Here is an 11,360-nt window from a genome sequence, read left to right on the forward strand (position 1 = left end):
AATTTAATTTTATAAGATTTATTTTTTTTTAAATCGAATTTTGGATCGAATCGAATTGAGTAATATTAAAAAAAAGTCAGGATCAGATCAAATTTATAAAAAAACTATTTTAAATTATTTATTTATATATATTTATATATTTATTTAATTTTATATTTATATTAAAAAATAATATTTTATATTTTTAAAGTAATATTTTATTAATTTTAGATGAAATCAAATCAAGTACTATTTATATAATATCAGATCAGATCGAATTTAGGTATAAAAAAAATAAAAAAAAATTCAAATTAAGTTGAGTCGGGTGAGATTAAGAGAGAGCAAAATTCAATCCTGACCCGATCTGATCCGTTGTCATCCTTGCTTCGTTGATCTTATTTTCTTTTTGCATCCCATATTACAAAATTACTTTCTTTTTAATTTTTAATATCAAATTTTTGGTACTTTTTAACCTACAATTTGTTAAAATCAATACTAAAAAAATCATATGGTAATTATTTTTTATCACGTTCAAATACTCTCTTAAACTAAAAATTTAAATTAAAACTAAATCTACGAGACTTAAAAAAAAATAATTTGAACAATCTAAAGAATCATATTTATATGTCATTTGTCCTAAATAATTTTTTTTCACAAATAAAAAAAAATACATTACACTTAATTCATATCGATAAACAAATTAATATTTCTCAAAAGGTTATTAAAATGAAAATTTTCATAAATTTGTTTAAATTAATTAAAAAATTATAATTTAAACAAAATTAAGAAATCCATTATCATTTAAAAACATTTTTAATTTTTAATTTTATGTAATTTTATGATAAATGTGATAATTTTAAATATATAACACAATATAAAATTAATACAAATAAAAAATATAAAAATAATATAATTTAAAATTTTAATAAAAATTATAAATAAAATATAAATAAAAAATATTTTATATTTTTTTATAAATACGAATTATAATATATAATTTTTATGTAAAATATAATACAAATAAATAATCTATCGATATTTTATTTAATATAAATATACGAATTATTAATATTATTTTACAGTGACAGACTTAAAAAAAAACAAATAATTGAAGTCTAGCACGTTGACCTAACAGGAGTTATGGTGGTATTGGTGAAAAAAAAAAGAGCGGACATCACTGTTACTCTAGTCCAAATTTCATTCTCAAGATTCCATTTGTTTTTCCCGTATTCTTCCATTTCTCACCGTCTATATAAAGAATATGAAAATTCCAGATACCATTAAAAAGAACAACAAAAAGAAGCTAAGCTAGGGGGACTGTGCTTCCTTCCTTCGCACTCATTTTCTGGGACGACGCATGATCCAAGATCCGATTCATTTCAATTCGAACCGAACTTCAAATCCCGTACATCTGTTTCAGGTTCTTCCTCCAATCTTTGGTTCTCAACCTTTTGCTTATATGGGTTTTGGTTGTAGATCTAATCTGCCAATTATTAATGTGTTCAGTGTGATCTGTTTTATGATTTTGTACTATTATGAATCATGTCTTTGAGTAGTTTTTGTTGAAAATGCTGTTTCTTTTTAATTTGTTGGTGTTGCAATGAAATTGATTCTGGGTTTTGTTCTTTTGGTGTTTTTGTTATTTCAATTAATGTTAAGTTAGGGACTTACTTGTATCGAAACTGATTGTTGAAATCTATTTTTGTATAGATTTTTTGACGTTGAATGCTTCAGTTTAGAGTAGCTTAGATTGGAGCTGTATATTGCAAGATCTGCTATTATCATGGCTTTCTCAGAAAGGATGATGGTGCCTCGAATCTGTTGGCTTTTTCTGGGACTGATTCTGTTTGCTCATTCTTGTCATGGGTTTTACCTGCCTGGAAGTTACATGCACACGTATTCGACTACAGATTCTATATTTGCCAAAGTTAATTCCTTGACTTCCATTGAAACCGAGCTTCCTTTTAGTTATTACAGTCTCCCTTACTGCAAACCTCCCGGTGGAATAAAGAAAAGTGCCGAGAATCTTGGTGAACTTCTCATGGGAGATCAGATTGATAACTCTCCTTATCGGTTTCGAATAAATGTGAATGAGTCTCTCTATCTTTGCACTACCAGCCCCTTGAATGAGCATGAGGTTAAGCTTTTGAAGCAGAGGACTCGCAATTTGTATCAAGTGAATATGATTCTAGACAATTTGCCGGTGATGAGGATTGCAAAACAAAATGTGATTAACATTCAGTGGACTGGATTCCCGGTTGGGTATACTCCACCAAATAGTAATGATGATTACATTATCAATCATCTCAAGTTCAAGGTCATGGTTCATGAGTATGAGGGGAGTGGCGTTCAGATAATTGGAACTGGGGAAGAAGGAATGGGTGTGATTTCTGATGCTGATAAGAAGAAGGCCTCTGGTTTTGAGATTGTTGGTTTTGAGGTGGTACCATGCAGTGTTAAATATGATCCTGAAGTCATGACTAAACTTCACATGTATGACAAGATCTCCTCTGTGAACTGCCCCTTGGAGCTGGAAAAGTCACAAATAATAATGGAGCAAGAGAGGATCTCTTTTACTTATGAAGTTGAATTTGTGAAAAGTGATATTAGATGGCCGTCTCGATGGGATGCTTATTTGAAGATGGAAGGTGCACGTGTGCACTGGTTCTCAATTCTAAATTCTCTTATGGTGATCACTTTCCTAGCTGGTATTGTGTTTGTCATTTTCTTAAGGACTGTGAGGAGGGATTTGACAAGGTATGAGGAACTGGACAAAGAAGCTCAAGCACAAATGAATGAGGAGCTTTCTGGATGGAAGCTTGTTGTTGGTGATGTTTTCAGAGAACCAGATTGTCCGAAGCTTCTCTGTGTGATGATCGGAGATGGAGTTCAGATTACAGGAATGGCAGCTGTTACTATAGTTTTTGCTGCCTTGGGTTTCTTGTCACCAGCTTCAAGGGGAATGCTACTGACAGGGATGATTATTCTTTATCTTTTCTTGGGTATTGTTGCTGGGTATGTTGCTGTACGTCTCTGGAGAACTCTCAAGGGAACTTCAGAAGGATGGAGGTCCCTTTCATGGTCAGTTGCGTGCTTCTTTTCTGGAATTGTCTTTGTTATCCTTACAGTATTGAATTTTATTCTGTGGGGCAGCAAAAGTACAGGTGCAATTCCCATTTCCCTGTATTTTGTACTCTTGTCTCTATGGTTCTGCATATCTGTGCCTCTCACTCTCATGGGAGGGTTCTTAGGGACAAGAGCTGAAGCTATTCAATATCCTGTACGAACCAACCAGATTCCTAGGGAGATTCCTGCACATAAATATCCTTCATGGCTTCTTGTTCTTGGTGCTGGTACCCTTCCATTTGGAACGCTGTTCATTGAACTCTTTTTCATCCTTTCTAGCATCTGGCTTGGGAGGTTTTATTATGTGTTTGGCTTCTTGCTTATTGTTCTTCTACTTCTGATCATCGTTTGTGCTGAAGTGTCAGTGGTCCTTACCTACATGCATCTCTGTGTTGAGGACTGGCGATGGTGGTGGAAGGCTTTCTTTGCTTCGGGTTCAGTTGCACTCTATGTGTTCCTATACTCCATCAATTACTTGGTCTTTGACCTACAAAGTTTGAGTGGACCTGTATCAGCTATTCTTTATCTTGGCTACTCAATGATCATGGCAATTGCAATCATGTTGTCAACAGGCACCATTGGCTTCATCACATCTTTCTATTTTGTCCATTATCTTTTCTCATCTGTCAAGATTGATTAAAAGTTTCATTTGGGCGATCTTCATCAACCAGCTGGAAAAGACTTTGGCATGTAAGAGGTTGATATCTCGATTCATCATTTTGATTCCACTTAAGTTGCCTTTGGTAGCTAATCATGTTACACTATAGCAAAGAAGCTTACAAAATTATTCAAATTGTCTGTTATTTTGGTGGTCGTTTAGGACATGACAGACTTTAGAGTTTGTCATTTACAATCACATCCACCCTGCTGCTTCCCCAGTTACGTAGTTGTGAGTCTTTTTATTAGCAATACGAATCTATTTTCCAACAGGAGAGAAATGATCTTTTAAAACTCTAATAAAAGGGAAACTAAAGAGTAGAGACATGGCCATGGCGACATGCATGTAGCAGCTGGTGAGCCAGATGCGATGGCTACTGGAGAAAGCAGGATACGTACGTTTGAATTTCAATCTAGCTGCCATGCCAACATTTGAACATCAAAATCTTAACAAGAATCTGATTGAGTAAGAAACCTATCATTACCATCGATCAGGTTTACATTTTAATGTTTATTACGATGTACAGAGCAAGAAACTGAATGTGAAAACTAAAAAAAGTTGTTGTATCCACATTCCACAAGATCAAACATTCTGTCTTCTTAATTATTGGTCGATAATCTAATATAATCAACAACAACAGCGAACTCAACGATCCTACTCGCACGCTTTAGCACCAACACTGAGGCTTTCAAGCATGTTGGAGCCGTGGGTTATGCTTAGTTCGGGCAAAAGAAAGGACAAAGGCATCGAAAAGAGAGTTTAGATGACACCACCACCACCAACAGCAGCAGCAGCAGCAGCAGCAGCAGCGCTGGAGGATGCGTCGTTTGCTTCAGCTTCGTAGATATTTAAGGAGCAACCAACTGTAACTGGCGCCATTGATAAGTAGCATTAGCAAAGGAAATGTTTTCTCTTTGCTCTTCCGCATTCAACTATGGAAATTGCATTGTTTTTAAACCCTTTTGCTATAAGCTATTATGAACCCCTTGTTTGGATTGGAGAGTTGAAGATTGAAATAATATTGCATATAAACATTTAGCAGGGCTACTCTATAAGTTTTTATATGCTCCTTGATGTGCTTCTGGTTTAATTAGAAGCAACAAGCAAGCAAGCAAGAACTCCTGTCCAAATTGATTATACAAATATCAATCAGGAAACCTGTGTATATGATTTACCTTAAGCAATTCAAGGCAGTTATGTTGATGAACAAGATTATAATTCATCAAGAAGGGCAAACTAGATACTATTTTTCCTTGTTATTTATGGACAGACAGGAAGAGTTACAGTTACTAGTCTTATGCAAGGATCGAAAGTCTTGAAACTTACAACTGAAACTGGCTTTAGTCCTTACACATTATTACTTAAAATGTGCCAGGAAAGCCTTGAAGGTTGTCGAAGTTCAAGCCAGCATCGAGGTTCATTGGTTCATTATCATCCCAGTTCAAAAAAGCTTCTGTCGGGTCCTCATCAGCAGGCCGGACCCTTTTCTTCCCATTGCCAGTAAGTGCAGGGAAAGTTTCCTGATATGAACTTGAGGAACAGCCGCCATATGAAGTTGAGAAGCCTTCAGATGCAGGGTAAAGAGAGGTTTGGGGCTGATAACCAAAAGGTACCTCTTGAAGGCCGAGATTGGCTTGGGTTGTCAATGTGTCATATGTAGGAAATGCACCGAGATTGGCTTGGGTTGTCAGTGTGTCATATGTAGGAAATGCATTCTGCTGGTTGAAATAAAACTGTGGCATTGTGGCCATGGTTCCTAAATCAGATGTGCCAGGCATTGTTGTGAAAGCTCCTAAATTAGCCGGGGCCTGCTCATACAGCATTGGTAAATCAGATGGGCCAGACATCGTTGTGAAAGTGCCTAAATTAGCTGGGGGTTGCCCATACAGAGTTGCATTTTCAGTGGCTGCATTGCATAAATACTGATCAGTCAGCTTCTCGCATGCGCGTTCTAGTGCAGTGTTCAGGTACCTCCTTTGTGCCTCCAGACACCTTTGAACATGCTTCTGAGCCTGCAGAATTATGGCTTTAACATTATGGACACTAATCAAATAATATATAAGATTTCCATTTCAGATTTGAGTTATTCAAATTTCACTTTCTACAAGATTATTAGTTTAGTATGTTCAAATTTCTGGAATAGAATGATAGTTAGATCTTTTAAAGGACAACGATTGACTGCAAATTTCAGAAATATATAAAGGATCATCATATATATCGAGGAGAGATCTCACTACGCAGAATCCTATAGTTGACAGGAAAAACTCAAAAATTCCAACTTGAAGACTCTGATTACTTCCAACCAGCCAAAAAGAGAACAAAGAAATATTTGCTTCCTGATCTCAGCACTAGAGTGGACTTAATGAGAAAGCAGATCATCTATCTAATTAGAATATATATATATATATATATATATATATAAATGTATTGCCTTATAATTTCCTAAATGAACTTACCTCCATTTGCAGATAGAGATTTCCATGAATTCCCTTTTGGGGCTTTTGAGTTTGTTTAGCTTTACGGCCCCTGCATATCGTATGCCAACAATCCACAATAGAAAATAAAACCTTAAACCAGTTGAGCCAAAAAAAAAAAAGCAACAAAATGAAAAGAAAAACATACCTGTTATACCCATTGGCTCGGGGTGGTACCGAGTTCAAAGAAGTAATACCGCGTGAACCTCCCACAAGTTGAGAAACTGAGGTTCCTCGCATTCAGAATCATTTTTAAAATTATATGGTCAGCTCGAATACCAACATGTCATTCACAAGTTGCTCATCTAAGCTATACATCATTGTAAATAAAAGAAGATAGTCCTTAATTTAGCCTCAGCCAATTAAGTTACTTTTTTGTCAGAATCAAAATCAGAATAATTTTGTTATGACTGAATAATCTTTTAGTATTAATTGTTACAAAATTTATGTCACTGAAGATGGCTTTGTTTCATTCAGTAAGACTATCTTTCCCTAGAAACCCTGTATATGAGTTGTATTCACTTTCTATTCTTTTCTAATTGTTTCACATTCTGTTTCCATATGTGAATGAAATTTCCCGTCTTTGAAAGTTGGAGACTTGAAAACAATCAGATACTCGTCTACTTTTCCTAATCAAAACATGATCTTAAATTCTTGTGACATTAGCGGGAAAACTTATTGTGGTTCCTTCTTTCTTTGGCATGTTTAATTGAACAAGTTGTTAAATAAAGACATAATAAAACGATTCAAATTGCATGTTTAAAACAAATTAAGAACGAAGGCGGGTGGACATAACAAAACCTACCATTTTTTGCCGTGTCCTGCCACTCCTTCACTGAAAACTTGCCCAGTCTATACTTCTGGAATTCATTGAGCAATAAGGGCATAAATGATAATCCTTCATAAGGAAACTTTTAGCAGTAACTGCTAAAAAGGAAATGCTTAAATCAAATATAAATACTTACTTGCAAATGACTTTTGACATGGAAAAGACCGAGTCCCTCTATATCCATCAAATCCAGAGCAGCCTTTGGTGTTGCTTCTGCAAATAAGATATATGGTCAGATCATGGGATAAGTAATGGAAACTGCAAGGTAACTTTCTGAAAGCAAAGGCAAGATGAGTCCTCTGGTTACACTAAACTCATATTGGCATGGAATCCATACCAGCAAGATGAGCCCAAAAAAACATACCAAAATTCAGTTCATTGATAAGGACTAGCTGGCAATACATGTCAACCGAAAAGAAAAGTTGCACAGATTTCTCTAATAGCAACTAGCAAAAGAGCCTTAAAAAAGAATGAAAATTACTAAAGAATATGGAAATAATTACTCAAAAACAAGCATAGAGGCAATAAACTAGAAGTGTTGCTAAGAATAGGTAAAAGACTGGTATTGGGGTCATCTTCTTTTTGGTTGCTTGTCACATATCAAGCTTTATGTCATCTCATCCTTCTCTTTCTAATATCTCACATATAGTTGGGGTTGATTAAAGAATTTTGTTTCATCATTCTGTTCAATCTACAGCCTCATATAATGGTTAATTCCTAGAACAAAAGTTACTTACAGCTGCAGCTCACATCTTGTTGCAAGGTTAAACTTTCAGCTAATAAAGGCGCCTAAATACATCTATGAACCTCTTATCATCTGTTTCTGAGCAGCTCCTATCATTCCCCTCTAATTATTCTATTCATACTCTCAGCACTATTCAATATTTTATATTCTTTAAACTGAATTAAAACAAAATGATTAAAAATGGCTAATACTATGTAAAAAAATGCTAATACTAGCACTGCAGGTGCATGCAACTGAGGAAAGGCTGATTGGAAAATCAAAATAGTGCATAAACTGCATTTGAGCCCATCTGCGGACTCATATACATGCCCTATTTTCCGGTAACGCCACCAAGTTAGAACAATGGAAACATATCTGAAGTCACCAAAGCATGTGTGCAAATCTACACAAGCCGACAAACTTGCAGTTGTTATCATCGGATACATTATTGAAGAAGTTACGCAATTTAACATTCATCATCAAAGCTAAAGTAAAACCATGAGAACGCAACATAAGGCATTAAACGGAAGTGTATCTGAAAAAGCACGACAAAGGAGAAGCCGACAAACTTGCAGTTGTTATCATCAAATACATTATTGAATAAGTTACATAATTTAACATGAATCATCAATGCTAAAGTAAAACCATGAGAACGCGACATAAGGCATTAAACGGAAGTGTATTTGAAAGAGCACGACAAAGTAGAAGCCGACAAACCTTCCACAAGCATCTTTCAGAGACGCTGAGTATAAACAATATTCCTGGATTGCAATGTAACGGAACAACAAGAATATATAACCAGAAAAGGAAAAGTTTAACATCTATAGTATAGTTACTAATCAACAACTAATCGACAAGTATTTCATCAGCAGCTGCCAAGAAGCTACACAGACTGCCTAGATTACCGTTAGCTCAATCTATTTTAACACGTCACACACAGAAAGGTGGAAAGATGCCGCAAAAAAACTAAATTGAAGCATGCTGTAAGCTAAGTGGCAATGATTTTTATGAATGCTCCTCAGTTAAATCTACATGGACCTGTTGCACATAAAAAGAGATAAATCAAGGAAGAAAAACTGAGGAAGCAACAGTATGTCATTTTTTGAGCTAATCTTATTCGAAAATGATCAAAAGAATATCATTTTTGTTTTAAAAGCACATATATGTAAGTTAAGTAGTGGCATATGATAGAATTTATACAAGGAGGGAGGAAGGGATTGGCAACTTATGCAAAAGCTAACTGCATGTACTTATATTCAAATAAAGAAAGGGAACAAGTAGCATGCAATTAAAAAAACAGAAACTATATGAGGAAAAAGATTAAATATAAATTGCTGCATCTTTAAATGCTTAAAACATAAAAATTTTGTACAAAGTTAGTGGACAATTAGAGAAGGTCCATTTTGATAAATAAGATGCATGAATTCCGCTGTTAAATCAAACACTCTAAAATTCGATGAAAAATGTTATGAATTTTGCTAGAATGGCCTTAGAAAGTAGTGACACATGCTCACAGCAGACTGTTAAGCAAGCAGAATTCTTGTCCAAAGAAACAAGCATGTATCATTATACAAAGAAAACAAAGAAATGAAAATTTTCAGAGTTTAAGCAAGAAAAATGCAGCTAGAGGAGAATTCAGCTATTCTATACAAAAGAATTGAAGCCACTGAGCCAGCCTTAGTGCTAGATGCATGTTAGAAATGGATGAATAGAAGAAACACAGGCATGCAGATTATTTCCAATTGAAAAAGAAAAATCAAGCTATTTTATGAATCATTCTCTTGTGCATACTACACATCCACAATGATGAACATGATGCAATCATTCAAGTATCAGATGTTCAATCCATTTTAGAAACCAATTCAACATTTTATTTTTGTTTTAAAAAATTTGGAATAATGGAGTAGACTATAGTAGAGAATAAGGGGAAATGAACACTGACTATGAGGACCACCAAGCTGGTTGACAGCATCAACAAAATAATCATGAAGTTCATGAGTCCATCGAAGGCGAGGTTTAATATCATTAGTCACCATGAGCTTAGGTTTCTCCTTCACCTTTTTCACCACCTCATTACTAAAAACATGATCACCATTAATCTTCACAGGAGCCGAGGGTCCTGAAATTTCTTGCAAAGCAAGCAATGTCTTATTATCACCACCCTGATGAAGTTGCTGGTCAACTTGGTTAAGCCCATTGACACCACCTTGACCAGCCATTTCTTTACCTACCACTCCCCTTTTAAATTCATCAGAATTCTGGTTCAGAACATTGTTTTCCATTGAAACACTCTTCATTTCACTCAAAATCTCATCCATTTCTCTTCTTATACACTTCTGCTCACCCCTCCTTTCTAACACTCTCTACAGTCTTGCAGGTTTGCAACAGAAACCAAGGCTACCCAAGAAACAGAACAGAAAAATAAAGCATCACAAAACTGAGGACCCCACCAGGAAAGTTTTGTGGGGGCCACAGAACTAATAGCACTAACAGAGGAAAAAGATGTAGTCATAAATAAAAGATAGAACAATCCAAAAGTAGACACGACGGCTGTTTTGTAATTATCTTGATATTGGTAAATAAGAGTGGAAGTGAGACTTCTGAACCAGGACAAGGAAGGAGAAGAAATCGAGGAGAGCGAGGAGGGAGGGAGGAGTGATAAGCTTACCCAAGAGGTGAGTAAACACGCACACGTGGGGGAGCACATGACGTGAACGGAGGGCCGAAGTGGCGTGGAGTGAATGGAAGCGGTGGTGGAGCAGTGAGTCACATACAGGGTAAGATCTGGCTTCAGTTGTGACGCTGCTGCATGAGAGGAAACGTGGAAGCAGCACCTCCTCGGTGTTTGCTTAATTTTTGTTTGTAATTACAAAAAAACTCTGGGTTGGGTCAAGCTCATTAAGCCCATCTTTACCATCGAACTGAACCCTTGTACGATTTTCTAAATATTTTCTCAAATTTTAGTTAATCTCTTGGCATTCACATCATCAATGTTCATATCTTTCCAGGATGAATGTTTCATAGAGACCAATTTTCTTTTCTGTTTTCTCTTGCAACTGTTTATACGATTTTTCTTTTTTCATACTTTTGATTCTGATCAACTATGATTCATTTTTCCAATCAATATCTCAAGTTTGAACGAGTTGACTCAAATTCATTATCTCTGGTTTGAACAATTTTGTTCGGTTGCTGACCATTGTCGTGTTTTAAGTCACTGAAATCATGATTCTTTTGTCCAACCAGCTCCATAACTCTTCCTTGGAATCGAGCGTTTAATTGTAGTGAGTATATGTTTTTTGTTTTTGACAAATGTTGATAATTGTATTAATTATTTGAGCAAGGTTGTTCATAATTCAATTTTAATTGAATTGATTTAATTTGATTAATTAATTAATTATTAAATTAATTTTAAATGAATTAATAAAATTAATTTTTAAAAAAAGTCTAATGTTTGATTAATTTGATCTGAAAATTGAATTAATTGAAATATAATAAAATTTAAATAAAAAATAAAAAATATATAAAATGGATCATTTAATTTTATAAATTATTAGAGTTTTTAATATAATA

General features: G+C 34.8%; 2 protein-coding genes and 1 pseudogene across 3 annotated transcripts; 1 reads left to right on the top strand and 2 right to left on the bottom strand.

Moving 5' to 3' along the window:
- The first annotated feature begins 1,117 nt into the window (after positions 1-1,117).
- Positions 1,118-4,043, top strand: LOC111283657 (transmembrane 9 superfamily member 12 pseudogene; annotated as a pseudogene). The gene is made up of 2 exons (XR_016341073.1): positions 1,118-1,399; positions 1,690-4,043. The product of XR_016341073.1 is annotated as a transmembrane 9 superfamily member 12 pseudogene (transcript).
- Positions 4,044-4,981: 938 nt separating this feature from the next.
- Positions 4,982-10,938, bottom strand: LOC111283847 (uncharacterized). Its single transcript, XM_022872477.2, has 6 exons — positions 10,459-10,938; positions 7,203-7,279; positions 7,043-7,097; positions 6,386-6,461; positions 6,220-6,289; positions 4,982-5,775 (listed from the first exon to the last, which is right to left on the bottom strand). The coding sequence occupies exons 2-6, from the start codon at positions 7,248-7,250 to the stop codon at positions 5,125-5,127; spliced, it is 900 nt and encodes a 299-aa protein (XP_022728212.1). The 5' UTR covers positions 7,251-7,279; positions 10,459-10,938; the 3' UTR covers positions 4,982-5,124.
- LOC149519815 (uncharacterized) lies at positions 8,257-10,465 on the bottom strand. The gene is made up of 3 exons (XM_089757846.1): positions 9,733-10,465; positions 8,436-8,551; positions 8,257-8,325 (listed from the first exon to the last, which is right to left on the bottom strand). Exons 1-3 carry the CDS (start codon positions 10,106-10,108, stop codon positions 8,257-8,259), a joined length of 561 nt encoding a protein of 186 aa, XP_089613972.1. The 5' UTR covers positions 10,109-10,465.
- Positions 10,939-11,360: the final 422 nt, after the last annotated feature.

Source organism: Durio zibethinus, chromosome 3 (genome assembly GCF_047325235.1).
Source record: "Durio zibethinus cultivar Kanyao isolate XHJ-2024 chromosome 3, ASM4732523v1, whole genome shotgun sequence".
NCBI lineage: Eukaryota > Viridiplantae > Streptophyta > Magnoliopsida > Malvales > Malvaceae > Durio > Durio zibethinus.

What these genes read in the sequence shown, in the direction of transcription:
- LOC149519815 (XM_089757846.1), bottom strand. Translation starts at nt 10,108, where the DNA reads ATGGATGAGATTTTGAGTGAAATGAAGAGTGTTTCAATGGAAAACAAT. An exon ending in CCAGCTTGGTGGTCCTCATA is followed by an intron (nt 8,552 to 9,732) that starts GTCAGTGTTCAT and finishes ATTGCAATCCAG; the next exon opens with GAATATTGTTTATACTCAGC. An exon ending in CCTTATGTCGCGTTCTCATG is followed by an intron (nt 8,326 to 8,435) that starts GTTTTACTTTAG and finishes GTGCTTTTTCAG; the next exon opens with ATACACTTCCGTTTAATGCC.
- LOC111283847 (XM_022872477.2), bottom strand. Translation starts at nt 7,250, where the DNA reads ATGGATATAGAGGGACTCGGTCTTTTCCATGTCAAAAGTCATTTGCAA. An exon ending in ATGTCAAAAGTCATTTGCAA is followed by an intron (nt 7,098 to 7,202) that starts GTAAGTATTTAT and finishes AATGAATTCCAG; the next exon opens with AAGTATAGACTGGGCAAGTT. An exon ending in GCAGGACACGGCAAAAAATG is followed by an intron (nt 6,462 to 7,042) that starts GTAGGTTTTGTT and finishes GAGGAACCTCAG; the next exon opens with TTTCTCAACTTGTGGGAGGT.